Raw genomic sequence first — 27,639 nt, 5'->3', positions numbered from 1 at the left:
CAAAACAGATCACGTGCAGCACATATTAAAGAGACTTTAAAGAGGTGACGGCAAGCAGGTTGTAAAGACTCAACTTTCCAGTGGTATAGTGAAGCACAAGGTAAGAAATAGCCAATAGGTCTCGCCTTTGGGCCCTTATAAGTATTTATTTATGCAGTACAATATCTTTGATGCAACATCAACTGTTTCATGGCTAAACACTTATAAAGTCCAAAAGGCGCGACCTATTGGCTATGCCAATGCTTTTTGATATTGCAAATATACTGTCAAACAGCTAGTGGCAGCTCATGTCCTCTGAGGAATGCAAAATGTTGCGTGCAACAGAGGATGAGTGTATCTATTCGCTACCCAGATTCTCTTCACAACTGCAAACACAGCACTGGGTCAGTTGACAGCTACCCAACAATCTAAGGAAATGGCCCCCTCGCCCATTGAGAAAACAAATATGTCTTAACCCTTGGGTGTGGAAGGGATGAGAAAATACACAACACCCCCACCTTTGGCCAAGGTGGGGTGGCAAAAGATATCAAAGTCCCTGCTTTTGTGAAAGACACAAATGTTTTGTAGGGGAATTATAAACATCCCACCACATTTTCTTTTCTTAATCTCTGTTTGTGATCCATGGAAGAGATTAAAGACATCATACACTCTTCCACAAAGTCCTTTTTGGGCAAGATGGTGGACTCAAATATATTTACCATCCCATTCCCCAAGAGTTGGGTGGGTCAAGCACACCCCTCCTGCTTCAGGGATATTGAAAAAATAAACCTCCTGACGTAAGAAAAGCAGGATGGATTAACACACACCATCTCCACGCTTGGGTGAAGCAGGGGAGGTGTTAACCAAATCTACCCCTCGCCCGGGGACAAGGGAGGAGGCTTTTGATCATTTTCAAATAAGGCAAACTGGGGGCAGAAACTAATACATTCAATTTCTGGCAGGGGTGGACGCTTTCAAAATAAATTAGAATATTGTTAAAAATTGCCCATTTTCTATAACACAGTTGTAATGGTGGTATTTTCTCACCAAATGTTTTAGTTATTCTGATCTTTGTGAATATCAGGAAAAATTAATACATACATGTTACTACCTCCTTGCCCGTTATCCAGGCATGCAATGGGTGATAAAGAACATACCCTAACCATGGGCAAGGCAGGGAGAGGCCTAAAGGCAAATACAAATCTTTCCCACTCTTGAAATTGAAGGGCAGTAAAAGAAAACTCCATGCCCCATCCTTGGGCAAGAAGAATGAAAAAATATACCTCCATCCTAGTCCGAGGCAGTGGACTTTTCATTCATCACCCCTACCATCAGACATGGAGGGAGTGAAGGGAAATATCCCTCACCGCCATTGGGCATGGCAGGAGGTATTGAGGGTGCCAAACTCACACCTTTCTGCTTTGGAGTAATAAGGGGATAACGAACACCCTCTGCCTCATTTAATACAATTTTTGCAGACATCAGGAGAGACTAAAAATCTTTTTAAATCCCCATCACCAGTGATCAAGGCAATTGGCCGGGTGCTAAAGGACATCCCTGCCCTTGACTAAGGTTGGGTAACAAATATCTCCCCCTTTGGGTAAACCACGTACAAAGAGACACAACTCCATTCCATAGACAAATACCTCCTATTCTTGGGGAAGTTGTAAGATTTAAGAAATTAACTTTCCCTCACTGTGGCAAGGTCAGATGTGGCTCACACACCCCATGACCACAGTTGAGCAAGCCTCTGTGGTTACTATATCCTGCCTGCAATGTGCTAGCAGAGGGTTAACATCACCCCCACCCTTTGGGAAAGGTGATGGTATAACACCTGACCATGATGGATATGAGGAGAAACATATTTACTATCTTCTTTTGGTAATGCAGGGGGTGATACTAGCCACTCATGCACTTGAACAACGCCGTTGTGAGGTGTGGGCTTAATATGCACACCCTCGACCTAGGCAGAGGTCTATCCCTGCACTCTTGGTCCAAGTTGAGGGGGTGAACATTTACTTACTGGTAATCTTCATTACTTTTGTCCAAGTCTTCATCATCACTTACTTATGTAGGCCTTGCACCCACTTGACAGACTACGTTTTCCAAGTTGGATATCAGAAGAATTTTAAATATTTCTTGTGAATGCATACCCTTATGTCATGAACCCTTCCCTTCTTCCCATAACATCCTGCTATATCCAAACTTATAATGGTGTTGAAGGTGTATCTATGGAGGATAGGAAGAATCCTGACTGTGACATGGAGGACTAGGGCTAAAGTATTAAAGGTTACCAATAAGTAGATGTTTATTACCACAGTAACTTTCCTCCTCGTCACAGTCCTTTACATGTTGAGGATCTACCCAAGTATTATGCATAAACACAAAGTGTTCATTATAAGGTTTTAACATAATGTAATTTAGCAATTACCTTATTGCTGATTGTAGAACAGTAATTCCACAATTTTCACAATCACTGGAAAGGACGATCATGAAATAGAAATGCATGTGGGGTAGTCAAGATAGCTGTCCTTTATATTCCCTGCAACAACACCCCTGTAGTTACTTCCCAAGTAATTGACACATCTCTTGTAAATTTGACTTTTATCTCTCCTGGTACATCCTGATCCACTGATCGAAATGCTTGAGCTTTAGCTTGCCTCATGCACCTGCTCAAAGTAGCTGAAACACTTTCTTGCCTTGAATTGCTGGTCCATTGGAGTCAAAGACCTAGACATCAGCGGCTTCTCTGCTAAGGCAGAGGAGCGCCGCTTCACTGCATTTTGAACATTGGAAACATGAAAATAAAATGATAATAACATTGTGCTATTATCATTGTATTTTTCCTTTGTAAGGAAGTGTACGTGGTGAGTGGAGCTTGGCAGCCAGCAAGGGGAGGAGTGGTGGGCACTTAAGTGCGCATGAGGGTTTGGCTGGCTGTCTTGGGCCGGCAGAATTGCCATGCACACTGTGCATGTTCCCCGCTAGGCTGTAATATGCAGCCTGGTGAGGAACATGCACAGGCTCCCACTGCCTATCTGAGCATCGAACCACAGTGCTTGGACCAATCTCAATGCTGCATTGCAGCGTTGTGATTGACTTAGTGGAGCCTGGGTGTGCTTCCTGCTTCAAGCAGGAACAGAAGAGGATGACGCGAGGCGGTTGTCGGGCAGCAAGGTAAGGAATCTTTTTATTTATTTTCCTTCTCCCCCTGCCCACGCTCCACCCGTGCTACTCGGTGACAGCCGCTACTGTACCTAGAAAGCCTTGTTTTATCCAAGTCAATTATGAGAGATATCTTGATATCTTAAGAGTCAGGCATTCTTTGAGATGCATTCAAAACCAACAAGACAATCTCTTGAGAATAGTAAAATGGAGTTTTAAATTTGGGTCTACAATTCGGGTCAACATGTAGGACTATCCTATTTGGAAATAATTTAAATGCCCCTAACTCTCTCAGTCTCCTTGCTCAAGGTAGAGGTATATGGAAGGCTACTTTATCTCCCAACCCAAAAAATATTTGCATCTTCAAGGGTCTCATAAGAGCTCTTCTGAAGACCACTCATGCCAAGGTGTGAGAGGATTTTGGATGACTGTTTTCCTTGTTCTAAATCTCTTAAGTGTAGATACTAAGGAGATCCTTTGAGATGAACCCTGCCAAGGGCTCCTGACAGCTCTTACTGCTGTCCCTTCGGCTTCTTCAGTAAAGGTGGATAAACCCTTCAAAAAGCTGTTTTTCAAAAATGCTAGGATTTTCATTGGTTCCCATTTTACTGCATCCAAGCCTCTCTTTGTACACCATAATTGAAAATTCTTCCAGTATTTAGTTATGCTTTTAACGCGGATTGTTTCCTAGAAACCTTAATTCCAATGGCAACTCCACGGGACAGCTTAACTGTTGAAACCTAGCCGTCTCAACGTCCAAGAGGCTAACCACAGCTGCAGGTGTTAACTTGAGATAAGGATGGAAATTGTAGCAGAGGAGTATGAAGAGGGGAAAAGATACTGCCATACTGATAACAACCTCAGTCGGGAACCACTGCTTCATAGCCAAAAAGAGCAGAAGATTACACACATCCTTTCCTTTCAGAACCATTAGAAGAGGGGTGATTGGAGGGAAAGCATAGAGTAACCTCTCTGGCCACGGGCATGTCAAAGAATGTGCTCCCCAGGCTACTTGGCACCAGTTCTCTATACAGAACATGTGGAAGCATGACATTCAACTGAGAAGCATCTATGTCGAACCAAGGTTGATCAATGTGCTCAGTCACCATCTGAAATACCTATTATCTGATATGAAGGTCTTGAAAACTTGAAAAGGCCAGCTTTTACCAATATTTAGGAGTGAATATTCAATCTTCAATATCAATTAGCTGAGAAGGCCTCTTATTGTGCTATTTTCTGAGGCTAATTGCTGTTGAACCAGTAACCCTAAAATTCTATCTAAAAAGGGAATTGGATTCATGGAACCCAACATCACATTAGAATATTGCATCAGCCTCAGTCATAAAAGACTTAGACATGCCCATTAGAGAGGGAAAGGATTGTATATACTCCAACCTAAAAAGAGCTATATCAAAACACCGTAAGATCTTATTGAAAGTCAAGCACATTGCACTACGTAACACAAGAACAACTTGCTGAATTGTTGCTCCTGCTGATACCAGCAAGCATGCAGTGCCCTATTTCTGAAAGAGGAATTTTCAGAACTGTGACTTTACTTTACCACTAAAAAGGGCTTTTCATTACTATTCTTTAGCCACCAAACTCAAGCTGTGCACCTGCTTCCAACTGAAAATTATAACTTCTAAATTTAGTAAGGTAACCTAGTGTTATCCTGTGGAAAAAGGTCGGCCTTGTGATAGTGAAAAACGAATTTAGGAGTTTTTCACTACCAGGATATGTAAAACTTATAAATACAAGTGCACATTTTGATTTGATTTGGAATGTTCCGACTCAGTCGGTCCATGTGAATATTGTCCTTCACTGGAATGTACAACACCCTCAGGGATAGCAGATGTGTCTCCACCAAAAAACAAATGGAGCAAGCCAGATGGGAGAGAGATTTGCTTCTCGTTCCCCCTTGACAATTTAAGTAGCATTTCACTACTTGATTGTCTGTTCTTATGTGAACTGGGTCCCCCACAATGTACTGAGCGACTCCTGACGAGTGTACTATTTTCCAAATGGATGATTTAGCTTCTCTAACTGTGTTCAAAAGTTATTTACTTTCATCAAATCTAGAATCGCTACCTGCCCCAGAGACCTGCATCTTTGGAAATTATCAAGGGACGAGGGCTCTGCATGGGAACTGCCTTCTCTAGGTTCTCTGGAGATCCCGAATAGTTTCTGATGAGACACGTCGGAACTGATTGAAGTTTTGGGACCCTGTAGACAAATTATCTGACAAGTGATTGATCATAGAGTTTAAGTGGTGCTGCACCAATGGTAAAACTGCTGTTGTAGAGGGCAGTAACCCCTGTTCAGTTAACCAGAGATGAGCTGAAGCGTTCGCAAACAGCCAAAAGACAAAATAATTGATAGTGCAATTTCAATCTTCTGTCCTCTGGAAGGATCACTCGCCTCTTCTGTGTGTCAAAAAGTGTGGCTGCTGTGCTGGTTGTTTTTCCAATTTAAAAAAAATTGCCAGTAAACCCAGTGACTCAGAGGTGTGACTAACTGTCTTAATTGCACTGCCGATTCATCAGGGCTGGTTCCAAATATTGGTTTACATTGATGCAGAAGGTAGTCACTTGCTTTAAAGCGACTAGCTTCCAATAGTGGCTGGCAGTGAACGGTGGTGGAGGGGCCTTGAGACAGAATAAAAAATAAAAATGCCACTTACCTTTCGCCGACCGCCACCTCTCCTCCGTTCTTGTATCCTTCCTGCAGTCCTAGCAGCAGGAAGCACACAACTCCCGAGCTCCCCTGCGCCAATCACAATGCTGCATGCTGTGTTGTGATTGGATCTGAGTGCCATGGTTCAGCGCTCAGACGGGGACAGGGAGGCTTTGCATGTTCCTCACCAGGCTGTGTAATGTAGCCGGGTGGGGAACATGCAATGTGCGCATGAGCTGTTTGGTCGGCCCAAGAGGGCCGGCCAAACAGTTCATGTGAACTTTGGGAGTGCACACCACTCGCTGTGCCATCAGCCCCGCCCGCCCTAACGCAGCCCCGCAGCTACAAACACTAAAATGATAATAACGTTGTTATTATCATTTTATGTTTGCTGCTCTGCAATGGGGCGACGCTCCTCCGCCTTAGTGGAGGAACCACCCCTCCAAAAGAGGCACTTTCCTACACACCTGTACTTTGACTCATTTCTGCAGGCATATAGTCAGTGGCGGCTGGTAATTTTAGGAGGGAGGGGGCAGATTGGACACACACATACACAGACTCGCATCTATGCATTCACACATGCACACATACACATCCATTCACAACATCTGTTACCAAATATTCAAACATACATGCAGGCACGCACCAAACATAAATTTTATGAAAACACACACACACTTACATGCAGCTCTACTTTGGGGGTCCCAGGAGTGTTGGGACTACTGCCTTTCCTCATTGGTTGGCAGGGGAATGAGGCAAGGCAGCAGTCTCAAGCCTCAGAGGACCCAGAAGGGTAGGGATTACTGGGACCTTAGGTCATCAAACGAGGGAAAGCAGCAGTCCCTCACTCGTTACAGAGTGTGATGGGGTCATTGGGACTGCTGACACCATCTCTCTCTGTGACGAGGTGTCACTGATTGATACTCAGGCCCTGGGCACTTCAGGGCTTAAAACTGAAGCACCCAGGTCTGAGGCAATGAGTGACACTTCCCCTCTCACGAGGCAGAGGGCCTCTAGGACCTTTGCTGAGCTAAGGAGGTCACGCCCACCGGAGCTGTGACATCCTCATTGCAGCAAAGTTCAACTCTGGCAGCCAGGAGCCTGCGCATTTAGCTCATACCTACCTCCTGGCTGCGTGACCTGAAAAGAATATTTGTGAGGCTTACATTTGCAATTACAATTATAACTGCAATACTTGTCTTGACGATATTCTGATGTACAACTATCCAAAGGCAATAGAGAAAGCAGGTGTACTATAGGAAAAGATGCTCCCTAATTAGAAGTCCACAGGTGCAGCTAAGTGAGTCTAAGGAATAAAAACAGAATAAGACACAGCCCATCGGGGAACCTGAACTCCAGTGCTTAATTTTTGCCTGCTCTTGCTGGTGCTCACGACTGGCACTTACTCCTGAACACTAGCAAGTGGAGACTTTATTTCGAGTATACCACATGAATTTGATGATTGTCTATTTTCAAAAGAGTTGATGAGTGGAGAGTTCAAATATTTAATATACTTTTAAAAAATAATAAAACTAGTACTTTCATGCCATCCCTACAGTTTGAGGTGGAATAGTCCAAAATGTCACACTTATTTGCCTGTGTTCGTAATGCTGCCACCAGTATGCAGCAGAAGGGGCAGGTGCTGTAGGGGGTGCCAGCTGCAGTGGACCTCCGTGAAGTATATGGGGACCTGGTACTTGATTGCTTTTACAAATTAAGCACCACAAATATCCATATAAGGAGAAATGTTGTGATAGAACAGTGGTTGATAGGGCCGGATTCTTGACTACCTGATTATCTCCAAGAATCCTCTCAGGTCGCCAAGATCTTTTTATCTGCTAAATAGTGTAGAGGGGAAGAAATATAATTATCAAAACATAATCGACAAAATTAGATTTCATTTGGAAACGACCACTGACTCAGAATCTGAAATTTGTAAGATTTTATTACAACCAAAAATAACTGGACATACAAACACTTTAGTACAAGGTATAGAAGATAAATGGGCACTAATACAAATGCAAGCCTACGTAGGATTCTCATCCGACTCAAAACAAAAAGAATCACTGACTCTAAAAGTATCAAGAAAGCAATGGTTAAGCCAATATCCAAATTAGGAATCATTAGTCTAAAAGAAAAACGTTAGTCTATCCCTACACTAACTCTAAGGTGACATCCCTACTTAGCAATTCCTTTCCCAGGCAAGAGAATAAAACGGTGTCAGAAGTGAAGACTTCCTTAGAAGTACCTTCACTTAGTCAGAGCTCGTTCTGAGATGCTCCTTTTAGCTTCCCATCTAAACCTCAACTGCTCAACCCACGGGGCACTGTCCCTAATACAAAATCCCCAAAACGTAGAACACGCCCTTCGGCACACCTCTTCAGCCAGGTCTTCTTCCAGTACTTTTCCAACTAAACTTGTCTCGCATCCAACAACGGTTAGCTTGACCTTGGGTCCCAGGCACCTTCTCCGCTGAAAGTATCATCCTCACATTCCAATGTACTCCCCTGTTGGCTTCTCGCAGCATGCTAACTCCTAAAACAGAGACCTAGTCTCACTAACGAGCTAAATGTCCTTGCACCTGCAACAGAAACATGGGAACGACAACTTTTTCTCTTCTCTAAGTTTTTCCTCATGCTGCAACCCGAAGCCTTTACCAAGGGAAATCATTTTCGGCCTACAACGTTTAGCTAACATTAGAAAATGAACAGGCCTTTCTCTTTTACGTATATGCGATCAGGCCTTTACACTGTTAAACACACTATTAAATCACACTCTAAGCATTAGTTCATTATTTTCATATATGTTTGACCTGGCACCTTGGCGTGAGTCTCCCTTCCACTTTTTTGTCGCTGTGCCTCATGTGTTTTGCTGGTGTTAGCTGCTCAGAGCACTGTGCCACTGCCAACCAGTGCCACAGTGCAAGTGCTCCCTATTTAAAATGTATATGTTGGTTGGATTCCAGGATTGGCGTATTTGGTTTACTGTCAGACCCCAGTAAAGTGCACCAGGAGTGCCCAGGGCTTGTAAATACAAATGCTGCTGGTGGGCTTGCAGCACTGGTTGTGCCACCCACAGAAGCGGCCTGGTAAAAGGTATCTAAGGTCTGCCATTGCAGAACCTGCGTGCAGCCTGTTACTGTCATGCTGACTGGGCAAGTGCACACACTTGCCAGTCCCTAAACCTTCCCTTAACTTCATATTAGTCACCCCTATGGTAGGCCCAAGGGCAGGGTGCATTGTAAGCATAAGGTAGGACAAGTCCTGATGTGTGTGGCATGTCCTAATAGTGAATTACAGCCATTTTTGTTTTTCACTATTGTAAGGCTACCTGTTCTCCAAAGGTCAGAATGGGCTGTCAGAATTGTTAAATTCTATGATCCTAACAGACCCAGGGAACATGGTAGAAATTCGAGTTTAGTATGCCTGAACTCAGAATAATAAAATACATATTTTAGTAAAGTTTATTTTAATATTCTGTGTTTGTAAATACCACTTTTAGAAAGTTGGTATTTGCTTGCTTGACCATTTCAGCCCGCCTCTGCTAGGATGTGTATCTGCCTGTCTGGTTTGTGTGAGTGACAGGGCTTGGGAAACCCAGAGGGGCAGGGCTAGGCAGCCTGGTGGTGAATAGGAAGATTGGCAGTCAGATGGGTGGGAGGAGTACACCTGGGCTCTGAATAGGGTTGTGCTCTGCTACCACAATGCTGGCTCCACCTCCTGTGGAGCGGCTGATGTCTCTGCCCTGCACCCTGAATAGAAAGGCAGAGTCATGTCAACAGAGTGCTCAAGAACTGGTTTGGACTGGGCAAAGGCCCCTCTACCCCAGAGGAACAAAGGAATTAGGGGTATAAGTATTGGGACCCTGCTCCCAAGAAATTAGATCCTGCTGAAACAAGAAGAACCTCTGCCAGAGGAGAAGGAACTGGGAAAGCTGTAGGAGGAGTACTGTCCCTGACCTGGGGGATTGGCCTGCAGTGGTTGCCTTGCTGCTGAAGGAGAGGAGAAAGACTATTAAAGACTTTGCTTCAACTTGTGCTTTGAAAAGATCTCCAAGGGCTTGAACTGAGCTTGCCCCCTGAACGAAGTCCCAGGACCAGTGGACTTCACCCCCAGCTCCCCAAAGTCTTTTGGAAGTGCCTGCTGCCGTTGTTGGGCCTGAGCTGGAAGCACGACGCAAAGAGGAGAAGCGTGCCACCATCGGAGCTGTTGCTGTCGCATCTCGCAGAGAGTGTCGCCGCTGCAGCATCGCATCGAGCGGAAGCGTCTCGCATCATTCTGGAAGTGTCTCGTAACGCCGAAGAAGCGTGTCGCCATCGCAGCCATCGTAGCTGTCGCATTGCACCGCATCGAGAGAAGAGTCTCGCATCGAGGAGGAAGCGTGTCGCCATCGCAGCCATCGTAGTTGTCGCATTGCACCGCATCCAGAAAAGCACCTCGCATCCACGGAGAAGCATGCCGCCGTCGGAGCCGCTGCCGTCGCATCTCGCAGAAGGGGTGTCGCCGCTGCAGCATCGCATCGAGCGGAAGCGTCTTGCAACATCGGAGAAGAGTGCCACTGCCATGGCCGCTGTCGTCGCATCTCGTGAAAGGTGACGCTGCTGTAGCTGACGCATCGAGTTGAGTCTTCTCGCAACATTGGAGAAGCGTAACGCATCTGGAAGATCCCGTCTTTATTTCTTTTGCACCAAGAACTTCAACGCATCTGCATCGCTGCAACACTTTCGTTGCCCTGCGTGTCGCATCTAAGGTACATTGACTTAAAGCGTTGCATTTAAGAACTTAAGAGAAACTAAGCAATCTTCTACCAACTAAGCAACCGTATTGTGTTTCTTTAATTGTTTAATGGTCTTGTGATAATCCTATATAAAAGAATCCTTATTTTTAATATAAAAACCTGTGTGGTGTCAATTTGTAGTGTTGTCACTTGGTTACTGTATGTGTTCACAAATGCTTAACCTATAACGCTCTGAGATAAGCCCTGTCTGCTCGCGCCAAGCTACCTGGAGGGTGAGCGGGGGTTGTTTTAGTAGTGTAACTCCTTACCCTGACTAGAGGAACGGTTCCCTGCTTGTCACAAGTACCTACCTGTGCCAACCAGAGAACCCGGATTCTAACAATATACGTGAGTAAGCAACTTGCACGTGTAACTTTAACATGGCACACGTTTAACCTAATACATTGCATTTCATAAACTAATCATAATGCATTTACTAAATACATTCACGATAATCTGCAACGTTACTCTTCACGAAAAGCATTATTACATTTCTAATTACCTCTATGTTAAACGATTCTAATAATACATTTCTATAGCATTCTTAGCCTACATTAATTAATATGCGGGTGCTGACTAACGGTGAATATGATGCACCGCTGCAAATTTCAGAATAACATGACGCTCTATCATGGTCATTGATAATTCAGCCATCAGATAGTCCTATGAGAAGAGAACAATAATACCCTACAAATATGCAGTCAGTATCAAACGTACAGATGCGCTCCCAGACACATGCAGGGCAGCATTCCCGCCCACAAGTGTACTCATGCAATTCGTGATAGCATCATATACACTCCTACCTGTGCACACTCACATAGGCAAGCCTGAACACTCACATATACAAAGTAGAATATTCAATTAGTCAGTCACCCTGCATTACAGAGTGATAATTGCGCAGCGGCACGCACACTGCACACACACATATATGTGCACTGAAACACATCTATTAACATAAACACTACCCGATGCAATGGCATACTCATCCTTGTGCACAGACATAAGCATGCACACAGAATGTCACACACATAGAAGTTATGCTGGAACAGTAGGGGTTGATGTTGGTATCTGCCTCAGGGCATTTGTTTGTGCGATAGAAAAAAAAGACGTTTAATTTTCCATCAAAGTAATTAGAAAGCCAATATGAAATGAGAAGGAAAAATACGCCAATAAGCTTCAGAGAACAAGAGAGTGCTTCGCCCAAGAACAAACTTGAATAAACAGATAGAAGATTAGGAATGAAGGAGAATGAACACTAGGAATTGAGGGGAATATTCTTAAGCCCGCATCGCGACAACAACGTCACTTTCAGTGACGTTGTTGTTGCAATAGGGGCTTAGCACTATTTAGTGGCTTAACGCAGCTTAACACTGCCTTGTGAATAGGGCCCCCTTCATGCTGTTTTTAGCGTGAAAAGGGAGTGCAGTGGGTGTTGCGGTGGGCGTTCCACCGCAAAACCCATTGAGTCTGATGCTTCCACCTATTCACAAGGGCAGCGTAAATAGGAGGTAGCGCCAAACTTAAGACCAGGAAAAATCTGGTCTTAAGGTTGGCAAACGAGGAGAAATGCTTTATTTCTCCTCGTTTTTGCTTTTTCCATGTGTGCTGCCTAGGTAACCTATTAAGGTCACTAAGGTATTTAGAAATTCTTTCATAACTCAGGATGGTAAATTATGGAACATCAGACGGGTATCCAGATGTCCTGGAAGTTATTGTACCAAATTTGTATCACCTAATTTTTCTTGCAAATTTCAGACAAATGGTTCTGATACCACATATGTACACAATGATTCTATGGGTAATAGGGTCAAGGACTCGTTACGTTCTAGAGGTGTACCTGCGAAATTTTAAGATTATGTTACATAGTTTTGTTTTCTTTTGTTATTTCTTAGTATTTTCAGTCAAGAAGGCTTTATTTCGATATAAATATATCTTAAAAAGCAGAACAACAGTAAAATACATTAAAATAGTAAAAAGGAACCAGAGCATGGAGAGGTAAACAAACATTTCGTACTGCTACAGGTGCCGATAAATTAACTTAAGTTTCTTAGTATTAGTATTTTCTTTGTTTTTTTTATATAAGGGAGATGTGTTATATTTCCTCTTACCCATTGCATCCACTTGTTATTGTTTATTCTAGGTTCTGGTTCTATTGGAACACTGCTTTGTTAAGGTTCCCTCCAGGGAGTCAGTTGCACTGATTACTCTGGAGGACTGAGCTGTTTGTTGCTGTGCTGCAATTCTTAATTAATAAACTACTTATATATAATTTACAATTTCATGGATTCTTACACCCTGCTTCCTTCAAATTTAATTGAGGGGAATAACATATTATGAAAAATTCATATAAAAATGGTTCTTAAGCATTTAATTTCCTTTTTTCGTTAAAATTAGCATACAGTAATCATAATCTTTCATGTTTTAAAACCCCGATCAAAAAACGCACAAGATAAAAGCAAACAGAAGGAGAGTTTAAGAACTGTAAAAACAACAGAGCAGGGCTGACTTGGTTAAAATGTCTTGGCCTTAGGATCGGAAATAGGAACTTATGCTGGAGGATATTATATTTTGGGCAAAACATAGTGATATATGAAGTGTCATTAACAGTTGTATTGTCACATTCGCAAAGGGGCAGGTCCGAGTTAGAGAAACAACCATGATTAAAGGGAATGAGGCGGGGGAAAAAAATTCAGCCAAAAGCGGATATCGATTGTATTGTTAGGAATTGCCATCATGGCAACATGACAGAGCTGTATGGCACAATTTCAATTTGCTTTTTTCATTTAAATAAAAAAGAAAAGCCAATGTGGGATATTATTTTTTGGGGGGAAAAAAGCAACGACCCCTCTCACCATGGGGTTTTCTCCCATGGAGTGAGGGTCATTGAAATGTTTGTACTTTCACTTGCTGCTATTCCTATGCCTTGTATGTTTTGTGCTTCAATCAAAGATGCAACGCTGATGAAATGTAAATGCTTCATGTGTTTTTTATGTGCCATGATTTTAAAATATAACATGACTTGCCAACCAATGTGGATCATGGACATTTACTGTCCTTTCTTGTCTGCATCAGGTAAATATCAGTGCGGCCCCACCTCAGTGAAAGCCATTAAGGAAGGAGACATCGACCTCGGCTACGACGCACCTTTTGTGTTTGCGGAAGTGAACGCAGACCGAACCACATGGCTTTTTTTGAAAGACGGAACAAAGTGGAAAGTGAGAAGTAACAGCAGCTCCATTGGAAAATACATCAGCACAAAAGCTGTTGGCAGTAACAGCCGACTGGACATCACAAACAACTATAAATATCCGGAAGGTAGGGTAAACACCTCTCATATCCAGCGACGTAGCAAGGTTGCCGCGGACCTTTGTGCAATCAAGGAAAATGCCCAATGACCGCGATTTGGGGAGCACAATAAATCACTAGTCAGGCTTTTATGAGCCACCTCAGGTCAGTTGTCCCCAGTGCCAGTTCACCTGCCGCACCTTTCCTAGCTAAGGCCCTGCTCATACACTTAATGTATTGCCCCTCACAGCATTTTCCTGTCCTTGTTGGCCTGAAGGATGAGTAACAATATTGTTGGAGAGGCACACACTGGATAATCCTAATCAAAACTATTTTACAGATTAAATTCACTGGGTTCTAAACACTTTTAACATAAGCGTGCTGCAGGGGAAGGCATAAACAGTCAAAAGAATGCCAACAAAACACGACAATATTAAGGGTCAATGGGACCCATCCTCTGCGCACTGTGGCTACAAGTAAAACATACCTAAATGTTTCAACATTGTTAACATCACAACATTAGACTGTTAATGAATTCTATAAAAAACATCAAATCCACAGTAGACTCAGAAGTTGATCAAATGTATTTTCATTAATACATTCAAACGTGAATTCAAAAAAATGTCCATAAATCCATCATAACATGACAAATATCTTGCGAAGAAATAAACTTTCATTTGTTCATGAATTTTCTTGTTGCCCCATCCTTGCGCAGGGGCCATGCTAATCTTCTCTGTATCGTTCCAATTTTAGTATATGTGCCGCCGAAGCGAGCACTGAAGGATGAGTGCCATGTTTCTTCATTGCTGGCTGCTTTGATACTTGGTCAACCATGATAGCAGTGAATCTAGCAAGTGTTAATTAAATAAGGGTCTTATACAATGTGAGATGGGCAGATAATGGGACAATTCTACATTACGTAAGAATCTCAACTTCCCAGTAGGCTATTATCGACTTTAGTATGTTGCTTTACGTTTAGACGTTCTGTGCAAATGCGAAGAGGGATGTTTATTTAGTCATATATGCAAAATAGCATAAAAAGGAGCTGCAATTGGTGGCTAGATGTGCATGCAACCACCTAACAGCATGCTACCTCTCTGAAAATACAGCAGCTGAGTCTGGTGGCTTATTGGACTAATGCATTCAGTGTAGCGGCTTGTGTTCAACCTCATGGTCATAAGTTAAAATCCCAGCGGGTCTACTAAACCTTTTGTCCTGAGGTTGATAAAATGAGTGCCATTAAGTTGGGTAACAATAAAAATCTGTTATTCAGTGCCAAGATACCCTTGGGTGATCGTGCACTTTACAAATACATGTCATGTTAATTGGCTAAAACAAGCACAAGCGCTATGTATGCACTTTTTAAGTTGTGCCTACCAATAAGCACAAGCTGTGTGTGACAAAACACCCATTAGAGACTTACCAAGAACTTATAGGTGCTTAAAGTCATTCCATTGCCTATCATTGGTTGGCTTTATTCTAATTCTCATTTGCTTCTTCTTTATTCGATGGCTTTCCCATGCTTTTTGGCATGCACTGTTGTAGTGGTTTGATAGCCCTGCTGATCAGAGATTAGCGTTGTTGATTGCCTAATTAATCTTTCAAAGGGAGGAATGCACTGTATTTCGCATTATGTTGGCTTACTAATGTCAAGACTATTGCAGGAGGGAATGGAAGTGTGGGGTAGGCAGAGATGTGCTGCTTGTGTAATCAGTATATGGATTATGACATGTGTGTTGAGCTACAGCAGTTATTTTTGGTTCTGTTGCCTCTGTTGCTTCCTTTTGTTTTTTCTCTTCTTCCTTTTATTGGAGCCCACTTTGCGAAATTCCCAGCAACCACGTAGGTTGTGGGTTAATCCTTCATTAGTACTTTTGAATCTGAATGAAGTCTATCAGTAGAACACAGAAAGGACTCTAAAAACTTGTAATTTCACATACCACAGTGTTACAAAGGGAGGAATGTGGTACATTTTTGGTGTGAAATGATTTAAAATCAATAATAAAAAGTTTAACAAAAATGATTTAATGGCTTTCCTTATCCATCTTGTGTTTGTCCCTGCCTTGGAATTCTGCCTCAACAATCTCTCAGATTGACTGGCTTCTATACTTCCACAGCTCCCTTTCAGACAACTGCTTTTCTCTTTTTCTCTAAAGTATTCTATGAGCAGGGGCGGCCTTAGGCATGTGCAAGCTGTGCACCTGCACAGGGCCGCCAAACCCCAGGGGCCGCCACGAGGAATCGGATACAACACATATTCGTGGCGGACCCTGGCAGGGATTTGGCGGCCTCCGGGCGGGGCCCCCTACCTACGCTCTCTGCACAGGGCCACCATGAGCCTAGAGCCGCCCCTGCTATGAGCGTGAATGTGTGTTCCAGTTCTCTTACTTTTGTGCTCCTCCCCCTGTCGAACACCCAATCCCCAGTGCTCTCTCTTTTATTTCTCCCCAACAAACCCCATGCTAATAGCCAGACTGGGAACCAAAACTAGCCCTTGCAAGCAGCTCGGCCGGCCCCTGGGGTGGGGGGCTGTTTGCCAGGGCTGGTTTAAGCAGATTTTGTTACAGTGGGCCGATATTAAGTCCGGCCCCCAGTAGCAAAAACAGCCTCACAAGGGTCCAAAACCGTCCCCCCACCATGGCTGCTCACTGGGGAAATGCCCGGTGCCCACTAAAGCCAGTCCGGCCCTGTCTTTGCCTTCCCAGCATTTTCTTGTTGCTTACCTACTCATGTGCTTTAACTCCCACCACTATGTTGCTGTAACTCATATTATTGCTTCTCTCCTCCCACACCTGATCATCCATTGCCCCCATGCCCACTGTCTTTTTTTGGGAGGGTGGGAAGGACCAAGCAGCAAACTGTTGCAGCCCTTCCTCCTTAAAACAGCTCTTTATGCCATTTTCTTTTATCTTACCCATCTCCAATCAGTAAAAAAAAAAATGACACCCTCTTAATCTTATAGGTGCACATGCGTAGTGATTCATGCACGTGCACACGTCATCGTGCATATTTCCACCTACAAAATGAAGTGGCTGATGCAGCTGCCTCATCAAACCTTTTGTTTTGCATCCTTATTTTTACTCTGCTGTGCTGCATCTTGCCAATGAGGTAACACAAACAAAGCCAGAAGGCACTGGCAGAATCTATAGGCCCCAAACTTCCCTTGACGATGTTTGTTAGAACTTATGTCAGTGAAGAAATTGTCATGAAGGTTAGCGCTTAACTTGAAAAATTGCAAAGGGACAAAGTTCATCTTAAGATCTCACCGCTGGCAATGAACAATGCTAGGGTATACAAAGGCTACAACTGTCTAGTTTTGATTCCACCTCATGCCTCTTTCTTCAATCACAATACACTTTCTGAACCTTTAGCTCACTCTTGCAGATTCTGTTTCATCCATACTGTCTCCCTCTGTTACTGTTTGCTATGTTTCTTTCCCCCATTTCTTTCTCTCTCCTGCTTTAGTTGGAAAACTTATAATGTAAAATTAGTCTTGGTCCCTGTAAAATGCATGATGGTGCACACCACCCTCAACCACCAAGACAAATTAAGCATTGATGTGCAGACACTTATCACTTGGTTATAACTCATGATCATTGCCCACACAAAACCATATGCAAAGGGTGATCCCATGTATGAAAGAGGAATGTTTTAAGAATATTACTGCACCTGCAGAGTAACATTGTCCTTTACCGAGGAAGCCCAAACAAGCAGATCCTGCTGGGCAATATTTTGAATTATAGATGGATACACAGAATAATGGAGATGTTTTCCACTGAGGGGTTATGAATGATATCAGATATACAAGAGCAAAAGCAAAGTTCTCTTTATTCTCCCTCAGACCCCAGAGGTGAAAACCATTCCCATTATTCACTTTTTACCTGTTTGTAATTTTATCTTAATTATGACCCTCCCTATCAGCCTTAGGGTGATCTCTTGCCAAATATTTTACCTTCACCCTCCTGTTTTGCTAACTATGATTTTGCTGGCCTTAGGACTCTGTGCACTCTTACCACTGCTAGCCAGTGCTAAAGTGCTTGTGCTTACTTCCTAAAACATGGCAAATTGGCTTAGACCTGATTGCCATATTTAATTTACTTATAAGCCCCAGTAAAGTAGCACACCATATATCCAGAGCCTGTAAATTAAAAGCTACTAATGGGCATGCAACACTTATTGTGCAAACCACCTAAGGAGCTCCTTAAAACATGTCCCAGATCTGCCATTGCAGCCTGAATGCAATTCTAAACTGGCTTTTTGACTTGGCAAAATAAACCCCTTGCCAAGCCTTAAACTTCCCTCTTAATACATATAAGTCGCCCCAAGGTAAGCCCTATGTAGCCCAGAGCAAAACATAACAAGATGATGGATGGAGAGCTGAAACATTTCAACCACTCACCCCCGGTCAAAAGATCTGGGCTTAATCCATCGTTCTCTTTTCACTATGCACCCCAGTTTGGACCCATAGGGCAGGGTACATTGTAACTAAAAAGTTGGACATTTACTTTTAAGTTTTGCATGTCTTCCTAGTGAAAAACTCAATGTGATTTCCACTACTATGAGGCCTACCTCTTCCATATGATAACATTTGGTTGCCTTATTCCATGTAATAAGCACACATTTTGATTGGGAGCATGTATTGGCTTCATGTTTGGTGTCTGAGCAAATGTAATTTAAAATTCTCTTTAATAGTAAAGTCAAATTTTAAATTACAATTTTGAAATTGCAGCTTTTAGATATGTGACATTTTCCTGTCCCAACTATTTGGTTCCTGCCGCCTGTTCCTGGAATCACATGACTGGGTGTAGTTGGCCTTTGGATATTTGAACTAGGCCTTGCAGTAGTGAAAAAGGAATTAAAGAGTTGTGAGGATTTGGGTGTATTATGTGGTATGGCTGTGCAGCCTTACTGTGGAAGACACTCACAAAGACTGCCTTGGGTCCATTCTGGCTCATTTAAATAACCTTAAGCTCAATCCTGGATAGCTATGGCTGCGAGCAGAAAGGCTTGCACAAAGGAACTTAGTGTAAAGCATTTAACAGTACCTAAAAAGGAAATAATAAAGCCAAACAGCACAAAAGAAAAGCAACAGCAATTTATAAAAATAGATTATAATTTATGAAATTTTATAGTCCTTGATGAGCAAAATACATAGTAAAGTTCAGGAGGTACAGATTTTTAAAGGATTTATCACTGTTTATTTCAACCGCAAACAAACATTGGTCAATTTAAAGTTTAATGTAGTGGTCCTGATGCTGAGGATATAGGAAGTAAATATGCTGAAAATGGTATGGTTGCTGTAAAGTCAACGCATTGACTTTGTGGTGATTCCTCTGTCCACGAGTAGTGTAGTGCAATTTTGGCCACAGAGTTCAGGGTCCCTCAAGGTACTCTTCCAGACCATAAAAGGCCAGCAGGGCCCGGGGTACCGATCTCCGTGCACAGCGGTCCCTATGAAAACCTTCATTGGAGGCCAGCTTCCTTCTTGGGCGGCCAATCTGGACTCTGATGACACTCCCTGATCCAGCTGACTTGGGTGCAAGTTTTGGCTGTAAAGGATCGGTCCCTTGGGACGCACAGCGGCAGTTAGTGGCGATTCCTTTACCAACTTGCCAATTTGGGCTTCTTTAGCTTTAATGCCCCTGGTGCTCTCCCAGGGATCCAACCCCCTGACTGTTTGAGTCACTGCTTCAGTCCGGATCTGGCAGATGACTGTTCTCTGAGCCAGGAGCCAAAGGCACAGTCCTAATTTCATTGGCCCAAGGTGCAGCAGGTGCAGTCCAACCAACAGTGCAACCTCTTTTTGTGTGGTCCAAGGATCAGCAGGGTAGTCCTTATTCAGTCCTTGCTCCAGTTCCGATGTGATGTGAGGTTCAGGGTGCCATATTTATCCTGAAAATGCCCTGAGAGGACTCGTCACTAACCAATGGGTTAGCAGTTATCCCTCTTGGTGATGACTTCCTTGCTATGTGTGGCATCTGACAATACAAGAGTGCACTATTCTGGCCACTGTCAAGATGTCTGAACCCTAACTGTTAGGAGCTTGGTAGCCCACCCTAGAGTTGTGGCTACCTGTAGGCTACACACCCACAGGAAAACCGGTTTAGGAACTTGTTTTCCCTGTCTGAACCTGTGTCTAGCTTGCCTACCTGAACAAAGGGCAGCCCCTCAGGAGTATTATTGCCATTTTCCCGCCAGAGGTGGCATCACCTTTGAATTTCCCCTTTTGGGATAACACCCTGAGTGTCATCCTGCAGGGGGAGGGGGGGTGCCACATCTCCCTGTAGCAGTATACTACTGTTTCTAAGCCTGGGAGTTGTTCACAGTACTCTGCAGATGAGCAGAAAGCTTTCTGTTGGCCAGTGCCCCTGTGAGGCAACTGGACCACCTAAGTCACAGAGTGGCAGCTTTCTAAAAGTTGTTTTACTTTAATAGTGACATTAAATTTGACCAGGGAATCAGATCAGGTGTAATACCACAATTGTTTGATACCTTACAGTACCCAGTTCGGTAGTCCCATTCAGAAGTTATCCAGGCTCAGCTGCAAGCCGGTAACCCTGTTTTAGCCAATGGGGCTACTAACTTTTCCCCAGTAAAACAACTTTAGGGGTTTCTCTGCTAAGACACTTATAAAGCATACATGTCATACTTAATAATATACAGCTCCCTGTCTCTGGGCTCTTTTGGCCTTCCTTAGAGAAGATCTACATTAATTGTTAAGTTAATTGATGATTTTGCCATTAGTTGTAATGGCATAGTCGAACTGACGGTGTGACACCTGACCTTCAATTCGCAGTGGCAGGCTGGGAGCCATTTTGTAATTTGTCACACACAGGGTGGCACAATCAGTGCTGTAGCCCTGGGTGGACACTCTGCCTTATACTATGGACATGGGACTTATAAGTAAGTCAAATTTTGCAAACTGGGGATAGCCAATCAACATACATCATCATCAAGGGTTAGAACACTGGCACCGAGGTCTGCTTAGCATGCATCATGGCACTCTCAGCATCGAAAAACCAGAAGCTGGTAGTCCAAATTGGGGAAAAAGTGTGGGAGGGGGTGCTGCAAAAAGCCTTACAAGAGGTTTTCACTACCAGCACATGTAGAGCTTAAAAGTAAATGTCCAGCGTTTTAAATACACTGCACCTTGCCCTCTGGTCTGTCCAGGGCACACACAAGGTGTGATTTGTATGCATTGAAAAGGAAGGTTTGGGTCTGCCAAAAGTTTTTTTTTCCAGGCGGTCCCAAGGTAGCTTAAAACTGCACACACAGACTGAAAAGCCAGCCTGAGACATGTTTGAAGGACTACTTATGTAGATCGCACAATAAGTGGTGCAGACCCACTAATAGCATTTAATTTACAGGGTTGGGTACATGTAATACCAATTTCCTAGGGACATGTGAGTAAATTAAATATGCCAATTGGGAAAAAGCCAATGTTATCATGTTTTAAGTAGTGTACACATGCACTTTAACACTGGTTAGCAGTTGTAAATTGAGATGAGTTCTAAGGCCAGCAAAAACGAGATCAGCAAAAATAGAAGGGGTGAAGGCAAAATGTTTTTGGGAAGACCACACTAAGGCTTGAAGGTCTACCAACCTCACTCTTGCTTGTTACAAAATGTAGGAATATAGGCATTAATGACATTTATTAGCAAAACATTAGACATCCTGAGTGGTTGTCTTATTTATGTTGCATGAAATATTTATAATGCAACTGTAGAATATGTGAATTGTACAAATGTTCTACATCAAAATAAACACAAGGATGGTTAAAAACATATTTGAATGGCATATTTCAGGAGTTTTGCACAAAACGATTAAATATTATATACATTTCCACTCACAATGAATCATACATGCACACATCATACACACACACCCATACAGGGCTTGACTCCCCATATGAGACAACAGGAGAGCATGAAGGCTACTATTAAGGGTGGATGAATGGGAAATCAAATATCCAGCTCAACCAGCCATGAAGAGTGAACACAATTTTCTTGCAGACACATTCATAATTTGCCTGCAAATGCTCCTGGAGAAGGTCAGACTGACTTTCTGCATTCCCTCTGTACATTTTGGAGCTGGTATGAAAACATTTTCCACTGCTGCTTTAACCCACTCCTGCGCTGTACCCACATGGGCACCAACACAAACAATCAACTCCCAGAGGCAAATACAATCAGATATGCATAGGTGCAAAGGCACACACTTTACCTCCTCTAACCAACACTCATAGACACTCACCGACACTACTCCTCTTAATGCGTTATTCTCCAAGTCTTTAGAATGACTTTGATGTAATACCATAAAATGTTTAAAACACATAGTTAATTTAAAAACAATGATATTTCATTTTTGTTACAGATATAATTATTACAAACTCTAGAACATACAAAATACTTTTTCATTATATACCCTGTGCCAACACCACAGGACGACACATGCTCCTATAAGTTCAAACATTGAATCTCATAATACAAGGAAGCTTCAAAGTGTAAAGACTGATGTGCTGCTGATAACTAGTTAGAGGATTGTGGTCAAGATAGCATAGAGAGCCTTCTGGTTTTTAATGGTATCTTCTGGTTCATCAGAGCATTGTACACTATACAGAAAAAAACCTTATACCTTCTCCCTAATTTCTTTCTGCCAGGTTCAAACAAGGAAAGAGATGTGTTCAAAAAGGCCTCCAGAAAGCTGTTTCAAACAGGAGTGTTTGCAGAGAGCTTGAGCCCCGAGGAGTGGCTGAGCGATGAACTCATCGATGAATTTAGTGATGATTCTGATGATCAAGAATCCGAGGAGCAGTTTTCTGGCGAGTTCCAGCTTTCTAAATCAGCACAAGTTGGTCAAGATATCAATGTAGTCATAGCAATCAAGAACCCAACCTCTGAGAAGAAGACTGTCAACGTGAAGATCTGCGCCTATGCGATAACATACACCCGTACTCCTGGGGCGACAATCATAAAGCACTCAGTCATTCTCCAACTCGCACCTAATGAAGGTATGGTCAGAGACTGTCCAGTCGCAGAACACACATGTCTCTCGTTGACTCAATCTATCATAGTTACACTCCAGTAGAGCTAAGATGGAAAGACTACTAGAGCAAGATGTGTTCATATAAAGAATGCAGCAGATAAAAAGGGCATCAACCTCAAATAATTTTAACTGCCTAGAGATGATCAAAGGTAACATTGATTGGTCTTTATAAAGACACCGTTTATGGGGATCTAATGTAAGATAGCTAAAAGGACTGGACAAAGGTCTAGTGAATTAGGCCCTTTCTCGTTTTGAGCACTAACCTTTCGGTGTCACTGAGCACCCCAGATATGTTACGCCTTTATAGAGCGACAACAATTTATGCATGGATCTATTTTTGGCAGGTTGTCAAGTTACACTCAATTATGAAACCCTCTAATGGAGGTCGGAAGAACGAGATAAAAAAGTGGGCTGGTCTACATTCACATTCTCTCTCTTGTAATACACAACACAACTAGGCAAATGAGACAAAGGAAGGGCAACATTAGGATAATTTCCTTATTCAAGAAGACCTTTTAGAACTTGATAGTTTATGTAGTCAATATAGGACCACAATATATCAACACTCCTATTATACTTCGTGAAGTAATTATGAAAATTCAAAGGTATGACCTCACACAGCCCCTGAGTGTCATACTTCGTCATCGGCCATCCTTGCTCCCTAGAGCAGGGCCAGCTCACCTGTGAGTTCACAGAAAGCACATATGGATGAGGGTTGGGTGGGAATCCAAGAGGAGTAAGAGCTGAACATCTCAGGGACCTTTAATCAAGAACTACCTTTATTGTGTTCTGTTTATGCTGTTCTGAAGGAAACAAGTTGATTAAAGGCTGAAGCATATCTAGGAGTCATAATTACTCCTGCATCTAGTAGGTTGACATGTTTCAGCAAATGGGCGCATACAGGGACTGCGGCTTTCATCACGACAAAGGAACCCATTCCTTATATTACTTTGCAAGAATTTTACTCATACAGCAGGCATAAACATTCAATACTCATTTGTATATATCTTCTATCCTGCTAAGTAGAGGAACGTATCATCAGCGTGTATTTAGGAGGTCCTTAAGCTAAACTAGGAGAAAACCTCATAGAGGAGTACATTCGGGGTGGCCCTGTGGTAAAACATTAGTCCAAGATTACACCCTGCTTTTTCACCTACTACGACATCTGTCTTTGATCAAAGGCTAACTGGAATCTATTATTCCACATCTAAGCTCAATATAGCAATTTTATTCAGAGAAACACATGCACTTCATGTGGCGGAGACGTCAAGCAGGATCAGGGCAGCTTATTTTCCTGTCGAGTAGGGCGCGGATGTTATCTGTTGCAGCGATCAGAGCTGTCTTGTTGTTGTAATTTGTTCTGAATTCTTATTGGGATGGGTCTAACAAGTTGTTTCTTTCCAGGTGTTTGGTGAGTTGTAGATTGATGGTGGTTTTGGCATCGGCAGGGAGCAGAAATTCATGTGTTCCATAGTCAGCGTGGTGTCATCGTTGGTGATGGTGCAGGTGATTGATTCTTTGTGTACAATGACGGTGCCTCCACTCTGTCTGTTGGTGCAGTCTCTGTGTTTCATTTCTTAGCTGCAGGGGGTTTCCATGGCAATGTCTGTGGCTGCTGTGGGGGTGAACCAGGTCTCTGTGATGAAAATCACGTTGGGGGCGATAGTGGAGATGGTGTCCCAGATTTTAATGGTGTGTTTGCAGAGTGATCTGGCGTTGATTAGGAGGTAGTTGAGTTGATCTGGTGGCGTTTCGGCATCTGGGGTTGGCGTAGCATTGTTCAGTGAGATGGTGGTCAGAGGAGGGGTGTTGGTGAAGCGGCAGTGGATGCAGGTGAAAGGCCCGGCTGTGGAGCGTGGTAATGTGAGGAAGTAGTTGTTGTTGTGGGTGGGGTTGATCGAGCGGAGGGTTACCAGCTAATGATGAACATAATTCACATACTCATCTGGGCCCATAAACATTCATACATAAGCTAGTAAGCACCGCTCGGATCAATTTATTGTACTAATACCTGCGAGATGAATTTACCTCACCAATTCTTACCATTCCTTTTCGTCCGTATATAATTTCCTCTTATCAATGGACCTAGTTGTTAGCAGTATAGGTGTAATATCATCAGAGTAAATACTTTAAATGACCACTGATTCAAGGGAGTTTAAATGTTTATATAGTAAATTTCATGTGAACCAAAGAATACAAAGTACAGCTCGATCACCGTTTCTTCAAGGAAGGAAAATCAAATTATGTCAGCAATTTCCGACTAAGTTATAATAGTGACAGTACCTGAAAAGGGAGAAAACAGAGAGAGCAGTGCATTGACATACTACACAGAATTATAGTTACCTAGAATGGTGTGGAAACCAACCCCTTGGCATAGGAGCTGGAAATGGGTCCCCCGGGACAGGTCAGGAGACAAAGGCTCAGGACAGGATTCAGGACAGGATAGGTGACCTCTTTTAGATCCGACGCCTGCGTCGCACCCCTCTCTGATATTCTTTTCCTCCTCGATTTTCCGCGATCTTCTTCTAGCTCTTTACCTAATTCCCTCCGTGATTCTTCCACGATGTTCTTCTAATTTAGCTTTAGCTCTAAGTTCTGAAGTTTGGTTCTGCTTTAGGATCTGCGCAATTCTCGGACATCATCTCGGTCTCTCAGCATCTATGCAGCACGAGCGATCAATCTAACTAAATAACTACCTCAATTATACTCTTCTAATGGTAGACACCACCCCTAAATGTTTCACGTTCATGAAATTCCTAATTCTGATTGGTCAAGCAAGGGGGATGATCATCACACCATGCTAAGTTTTAATATTTTTCTGAAGCTTATTGTTCAATATTCCCACTCCTTAAATTACTTTCCAGAGCTTTATTGCCCACCCGTATTCACATCTTAATCAATACAATGTATGCGATTTGGTGTAAAATCCTTTCCGTTCACAGGACATCATGCTTGTTCCCAGGACATGTTGCTGTTTTCTTTTGGTTGGCGTTCAAGGCTTTGCATCGCGGTTCCAGACTTCTTACTACTGCGCATGTGAAATAATCACATGGTACACAAGCTTCAGTCCCACTCGGAGGCCCAAATACGAGCTAATAGAGAGGTCAAAGAAAAGAATATTAAAATCAAAAATAAATGATTTCACTGTATACCACCTATCTCTACTCTAATCCCATTTACTTATAAAAATCTTTTGCATTAGCATTTTGAAAACAACTGCTCAGCTGCAAAGATTTCTCTCTAAGCGATACTACGTCATACTACGTAGATGCAGTAGACGCATGCGCACTGCAGAGTCCCACTTTTAGCAGTAATCTTTAGTGACTCACAGATTACTTGTTAGTAAAACACACAGGCAAGCTTCCCCTAGATTCAAATGTACGAATGTTGGTGCAGATTAGTATTTGCAAACACAATTATTACGGAGTTATGAGTTATTTGAGAGGATTGCTTCCGAGCAAGTCTCTTTTTATACGAGTCCTTGCTCCATCAGGGTCCAGGGCACGGAGATCTGTGGCGGTGTACCTGTGGGAGTGAGTTGGGACAGAGTTCCTGTCACTGGGCGTGGTCCAGGCGTGGATGGGTACACTGCAGACTGGCTTGAATTTGGCACGCCGGTTGCGTTCTCACTGCACAGCTGCGTGGCACCCTCCATTAAGTAGCCCTAGTAGGTGGAAGGGGCTGTCAGGTAGGTGAGAGGGCAACGGGGAAAATGCAGTGCAGAGGGGCGAGAAATGAAGTGAACCGGGTAAAGCGAAAGGAAGTAAAAAACAATAGAGGAGAAAAACAAAGTACGATCATAGCCTGTTGCAGCCCATAAAAGTTAATAATTACAGGAGCAGTAGGAGAAAACACACTATGTACAATTAACAGTCAGGCAACAGAGTCACACGGAGTGGAGAGCAAGACCAAGGTGGTCTGGGGCTTCTGAAAGGAGCCATGCTGCAGCCTCCATTAAGTAGCCCTGGGAGGTGGGAGTGGCTGTCCGGTTAGTGGAACGGCAGGGGGAAAATACAGCACAGAGGGGCGAGAACCGAAGTGAACCTTGTAAAGAAGAAAAAAACAATAGGGGAGAAAAACAAAGTACAATCATAGCCTGTTACAGCACATAAAAGTTTACAATTACAGGAGCAGTAGGAGAAAATACGCAATGCACAATTAACTGTCAGGTAACAGTGTCACACGCATTTTCAGGCAGTTGTGCCATTGTTAAAAATGTTTTTTAGGTCGAGGGACCGTCCGGTCTGCCGAAGGCAGAACCGGAAGTCCGGAGATCTTATGATGCTTGGAGTGGCTATTTAGCCCGCCTCTCTTTTTGGCTCTCCTCCATTGGCTGGCTTCCTAAACGGAGGCCAGCCATTGGAGGAGGGAGCCGTCCCTCCAAATAGGCTCTGTCTTTTTCAGATTCGGGGGCGTGTTCCGTGCACTTCTTTCCACTTTTTAGCCACGCCCTTTTTAGGTCTCGGCTCAAAGGCTGCGCATGCGCAGTCTCGCTCCGAGATTTAATGTTTTGGAGAAGAGGGGCTTGAACCCGCCCCTCTTCTCTCCTCTTCTCCATTGGCTGGCCTCTTAAATGCTGGCCAGCCATTGGAGAAGAGTCTTTGTCTCGCAAAACAAGCCCCGTCCTTTTCGGATTCGGGGGCGTGTTTTTTCGCTACTTTTCGCTATGCTTATTTTTCTCTCCTCCAGCCAATGACAAGAGGAGAGAAAAGAAAA

At 43.2% G+C, this 27,639-nt stretch overlaps 1 protein-coding gene and 1 non-coding gene across 3 annotated transcripts in view; one reads left to right on the top strand and one right to left on the bottom strand.

Moving 5' to 3' along the window:
* The window catches only part of LOC146812212 (protein-glutamine gamma-glutamyltransferase E-like), a 240,122-nt gene that overhangs the window by 105,917 nt on the left and 106,566 nt on the right, over nt 1–27,639 (top strand). For both annotated transcript variants that reach the window (XM_085619243.1, XM_085619242.1), the window contains exons 9-10: nt 13,666–13,908; nt 22,538–22,888. In XM_085619243.1, the coding sequence (XP_085475369.1) occupies nt 13,666–13,908; nt 22,538–22,888 (594 nt within the window). The remainder of the gene's footprint in view (nt 1–13,665; nt 13,909–22,537; nt 22,889–27,639) is intronic.
* LOC146812213 (U6 spliceosomal RNA) lies at nt 14,544–14,655 on the bottom strand. The gene has a single exon (XR_014967142.1). It is a non-coding gene; the product is annotated as a U6 spliceosomal RNA (small nuclear RNA).

The sequence above is a fragment of the Triturus cristatus genome, chromosome 7 (assembly GCF_964204655.1).
Source record: "Triturus cristatus chromosome 7, aTriCri1.1, whole genome shotgun sequence".
In the NCBI taxonomy this organism is placed as follows: domain Eukaryota; kingdom Metazoa; phylum Chordata; class Amphibia; order Caudata; family Salamandridae; genus Triturus; species Triturus cristatus.
Note: the sequence above shows the minus strand (reverse complement) of the source record. Positions and strands in the feature narration are given on the sequence as shown.